Raw genomic sequence first — 5,585 nt, 5'->3', positions numbered from 1 at the left:
CTTTATTTTTATTGGATCACTCAGAAAACAGTCAGCCAATCAGAAGAGAGGCTCAGAGCCTCCTCTCTTCTCATTGGCTCACCGACCTGTTGTTACTAGAGCTGCAGAGAGAAGCCTGAGAGAGGAGATGTGAAACTACAGAGATGGTTTTTATATCTTCTTATGGATCAACACTTCAAATAAAACACAGAAGAAGAAGAAACATGGAGCTTTAAAAGTCCAAACACACAAAGTTTATATTCATGTTCTTCAGGGAAAACTAAAGTATCTCCCAACAGCTTTTACAAGAACATCAGCTTTAAACGCTTCAAGAGTTTCCTCACTGCAGATCATTCCTCCACTGTGGAGGAGTTTAAACCTCAGCAGAGCAGGCGAACATGAATTTAACATCACCGACAACACGGCTTCGTCCAGTCTGAACTTTCTGACTTGACATTTTCTCAAAGGTCGGAGCTGTTTCTGTCTGATCTGGAGACCAGAGGTGTTCAATATTAAATTAATAAGTCATAATCATACGGATAAACAGGCAAAATACAGATGTGACCATGAAATTATAAATATAAGTGCTTCTTTGGCAGCAGTTTTTGTTTTAAAATGTCCGCCTTCGTGACTGCCAGAGTCTGTCTCTCCATAAAGATAAATGTGGCAGAGACTGTCATCTCGCTGGGTCTCCGTCATCAGCAACAGTCAATTCATTTATTCATATAATAATTTAAAAGTGGTGCATTTGTTTATTTATCTATTTACTACTGAACGGGAAAATGGTGGTTTGTTTTTAATTTGCCTCTGGTGATTCTACTGAGATGATTTTACTTTGCCGTCATGACTCCTGGTGCGACTCACCTGCTTTTAGTGATTCTGTGAGGTCCATTATTGGTTGGCTGCTGGTGCTGCTGAGGAGACACAAAAGGTCAGAGGTCACGTTTTCACTCCAGCGCTCAACGACGAAAATCCGAGCAGAAAACATTTCTTAAACTTTGATGAACTCAGTGTGTGTGTGTGTGTGTGTGTGTGTGTGTGTGTGTGTTGTACCTTGTAGTGGTTGCACTGAGTCGGGCTGCCGTTGACCTGGTAATACTCCACCAGTCTCTCAGCCAGAGCGATGCGTCTCAGCAGGTTCTCGATGAAGCGCTGGATCCGGACTTTCCCGCAGGTCTCCTGTCGAGCCGCCGCCTCCAGAAACTTCTGGATGGTTATCACCTCCCTGGAAAACAGACGTTATGTCATCAAGGACAGCAGCTGAATAAATGTAGTTTTCACCTGCGGCTGGCCAATAATAATACCAATAACATCCCTCAACACCTCAACAAGGCAAAGGGCCAATAACTAAATCTACTCCGGCGTTAAGTCGGCGTTAAGTCGGCGCTGTCACGGCTAACGGAGTTTCATTATGAGCACAGCTGTGAGCAGCGTTTCTTGGCTCTGTCAGAAGTTCATGTCGTTTTCAGACGTCTGACAGACTGAGTTTTGACATTTCAATTCACGGGTGGTCCGTGCAGGATCACATCTACCGCCAGGGTGTCCTGGGTCCACGCCAAGGTACCCATAATTCCAGTGGGCCCCTGCATGTGCAGGCTCAAATTAAAGGTTAAAGGGGAAAAGTCCATTCTCCAACTGCTGTAGTTCCAACACGTAACGCCTGTTTACCTCTCTCGTCGCTCCAGTTCATTCTCCGAGGCGTTGAGCTGCTCCCTCAGCGCGGCGATCACCATGACAGCCACGTCCACCTGGCGGCTCAACGATCTCTCCCGCTCTGCCACCTCCTGCCTCTCCTGGGCCAGGTGCTGCGAGTGAGCGCGCTCACACAGGAGCTCCGTGTCGGTCTGGGCCAGCTCCGTGCTCACCTTGGCCAGCCGCCGCTGCATGGTGCTGTCGGCCGCCCGCAGGATGCTGGCCAGCCGCCGACGCACCGCGGCCGAGGCCGCCGCCGTCTCCAACCCAGAGTACGAGTTCTGCTCTGGTTACGGTAAAGGAAATGAGAGTCACTGCAGATGTAACCATGACTGTGCTGATTGATACTGTCATCATGATTATTGATCACTGATCACCATCTCCTGAACATCTGAGTTTCTGCCACTTCCTGAAAACCTACATCTACCAATAAGTGAGTAAGTACGTAAATCTGAACGCACCGACCAGGTCCAGGTCCAGGTCCAGATCCAGGTCCAGGTCTGGGTCCAGGTCCGGGTCCAGCGGGGGGCCAAGAGAAGCCAGAGGCAGGAACGGGAAGTGATGGTGGTTAAAGTGATGGTGACCTGCATCTGACTTCTTTGTGGACATTTTGACGTCCTCCTCACTTCTACCTCCATCTCTCTCTTCACCATTGTCTTCCTCCTCATCCTCTTCTCCTCCATCTTCATCATCTGTGCAACCTTCCTCCTCATCCTCCTCCTCCTCATCCTCCTCCTCCTCGGCCTGCGTCCCCACGCCGACGCTTTGCGTGCGCCTTCTCACAGAACTGTAGGAGTGGAGGTATCCACTGTCTCTGCTGTCGCTTAGGGAGCGTGCGTGAGGAGGCCGCCCCCCGCTCTGCTGCCCCCTGCGGGTCGGGAGGCTCATGTCGTGCCAGGGGATCGCCGCCGTCAAAGGGTCGGGCAGTTTCCCGGTGATGCTGAAGGCACCTGTGACCACGTCCGGCGAGCGGTACGAGTGGCGGTACTCCAGGTGGGCGCGCAGCGAGGCCAGGCTGCGGAAACGCTCCTGCTCACCGCAGCGGGGGCAGCGGAAGGGGAGGTCGCAGGAGGTGACGGGGTCAGTGATGGCGCCACATGCCTGGCCGTTCCTCTCCAAGAGGAAAGAACCTGAACCTCTGGAACACAACTTCTGCTGCATCACACCTGCAGTAACGAGACAGAAAACTGAAGCAATTAAAGTTAAAACAATTAATTAATCAACAATTAGAAAATTATTTTTATCAAGCAAAAAGACCAAATATTCTCCAGCTTCTCTAATGTGACGATTTCCTGTTTATTTCTGTTTTATATCATCATAAACTGAATATCTTTGGGGTTTGGACACAGACATTTTTCTGAATTTTTCCGACTAAATTTAAACTGATTATACATGAAATAAAAATATTAAACAAATTCAGAGCTGAAACACGGCTGATTGATCAATTTGTCGATTAGCAGAGATACTTAGCAGCTGTCTTGACAATCGATTAATAATTCAAATCATCATCAAGCAAAAATGCCAAATATTCTCTAGTTCCATTTTCTGCTGCTTATGTTTCTATTGTTGTGATAACATGTTTAATATTTCTGGATTTTGAATTGTTGGTTGAACAAAACATTTTTCACTTTTTTCTGACAGTTTACAAAATAAATTATTAATTGATTCATGTGGAAAAGGTCATAGAAACATTTATACACAATGGAGGAATTTTACTGAACTACACAGTAAGTGGAACAAGCTAAAATAAAAATAAAAATTACAATAACGCAAAGACTTTTTTCTGACATTAATTATTATTTACTTCATTTCAGTCAGTCAACATATTTTGTTATTTTATTTCTTTGAGTTTATTTAAGCACAAAACTGGCTGACAGAAAGTGTATTGTTATTAACTGCATAAATGACTCATATATGCAAATGTATACTCTGTGTTGCACCACAAGACTGGACCAGATGTAATTATCATAAACATGAAAAACACATCTGTGTCTGCTGATCTGTCTCTGCCTGTGGATTATTATTATTATTATTATAATTATTATTATCAGCTATTTATTGATATTATTTCATAATTAAGATTACTTACACTCGCTCATTTAGCATTCATTTATTACACTGAATAACCAATGTAAGTATTAATAAATGCAGTTTACTGTTCCCCAATGAAAAGTTTCTAAATCTGTATCTTTAAGTCAATTAATTTACCATCAATAAAAACAATAACTTGTGTGATTAATTGATAATTTTACACTGCTCATTGCAAACATTTGTCATGGCAACACTCCTGTATTTTAATGTGTAAATGAGTTCTGTAATTCCTCTATGTGGCAGCAGGACACCTCATTGATTTGCATTGAAAGTGCGTTGTGTTCAGCCTGAACAGGAGCCAGGAGGACGGACCGGGAGGCAGCAGGTGACCTGAGCAGGTGGACAGCGGCTTTACTCCCGAGACACGAACAAAAACAACAGGATATTTTTTTTTTCATTTTACATTTTGTTTTCTGCGTCTAAAAAAACCGCGTAACAGCGTCAATTCCTCCCACAATCTTTAGCATTATTAGCCAACTCTGCCGTTAGCTGCGCCGGACTGAGGCTAACGTTAGCTAGCTAGCTACAGAGAAACAAGCGCTGAATCATTACCGAGCGTGAACGGGATTTAACGTGCGGCTCTTACCGGGTGAAGTTTAACGGCAGACCGTAAATACACGTCTAACCGTTAGTGTCTGAAGGCGTCATGTTGCAGATGGAGACAGACAGCAGCCCGCATGATGTCATTCATTCAACAGACGACCACACGTCAGGTCAGTCCGCGTTAGCCACATCAATAACAACGCGACATCCGGTCAGGCCTTTCAAAATTAAAGCCGGTGACGTTTGGTTTCCGGTCTGGATTTTCAAAACAACGTTTTTAATAAGGTCTTTCAATAGTAATAACACAATAAAAAACATTATTTATATAGCACCTTTCATACAAGAAATAAAGCACAAAGTGCTTTACAACAAAGAAATGACATGCACCAAGTGCTTCACACGAAAAATGAACATAAAACATTGTTAAAAGGATTGATATATAAAATATTAATGTAAAATGAGATAAAATAATGAATAAAACAATAAATTATTAGGTGGGATTGCTGTGAAAGCAAGGCTGCAGACATTTAACATCAAATGTCTTGTGTATTTTCAATACAAACAATTGTAAACAGGAAGTAAAAACATCCGAGGCACTTTGAGTCCTGATTATGATTTTTTTTACAAACTTTAATTTTGATTAATTTAAATACAATTGTTCATGTATAGATTTTGATTTATAATATTTGATTTAGATTAAAACTGTGTTTTCTGGATGATTAGAAGACTTCAGTCAACAGAACAAACAATGTACAAACGTATTAATTCTTCATCTTGTTTTATATACTGTATATTACTGTTTTTGTTGTTCAAACTGTTGTTGTTTTGTATATTGTATTTTGTTATCTCACCATCCCTTAGATAGTGGCAAAGGAAATATCCTGACACAACTGTATCAAATCTGAGGATTGCAGATTAAACATAATCTGCAGCCCGGATCAATTTAAAGCTTCATGTTGTTTCTGAAAGTGGTTTTGCATAACCCTGTATGTTGTTTGCACTGTCATGAATGCAGCTCAGTTTGAGTACTTGACTTACTCATTCAGGTGAAGGATGATATATTTAAAGTGACATTCTCACTTTAAATATATCATCCTGTGAGTCTCAGCCCTGAGTGATAACGATGGACTCAAACAACTAATCATCTGGAAAAAGAGTTTTATTTTTCACCATGATCATGTACAGTGATGTACTGTACATTATGAATTATACAAACAGTGACTGTGCATATTTATAACAGCCCATAATATCATCACAGTATTGTTTCAATGCCACAGTTT

General features: G+C 42.4%; 1 protein-coding gene across 1 annotated transcript; it reads right to left on the bottom strand.

Annotated features, from left to right (window-relative positions):
• Positions 1-839: 839 nt before the first annotated feature.
• znf365 (zinc finger protein 365) lies at positions 840-4,507 on the bottom strand. The gene is made up of 5 exons (XM_087173450.1): positions 4,349-4,507; positions 2,133-2,837; positions 1,648-1,957; positions 1,033-1,204; positions 840-893 (listed from the first exon to the last, which is right to left on the bottom strand). Exons 2-5 carry the CDS (start codon positions 2,830-2,832, stop codon positions 840-842), a joined length of 1,236 nt encoding a protein of 411 aa, XP_087029576.1. The 5' UTR covers positions 2,833-2,837; positions 4,349-4,507.
• Between the last annotated feature and the right edge of the window lie 1,078 nt (positions 4,508-5,585).

This window comes from Seriola lalandi, unplaced genomic scaffold (assembly GCF_002814215.2).
Source record: "Seriola lalandi dorsalis isolate HSWRI2012SDOR001 ecotype SW California unplaced genomic scaffold, Sedor1 jcf7180002054225, whole genome shotgun sequence".
Lineage (NCBI taxonomy): Eukaryota > Metazoa > Chordata > Actinopteri > Carangiformes > Carangidae > Seriola > Seriola lalandi.
This window is presented reverse-complemented; position numbering and strand designations above follow the sequence as displayed.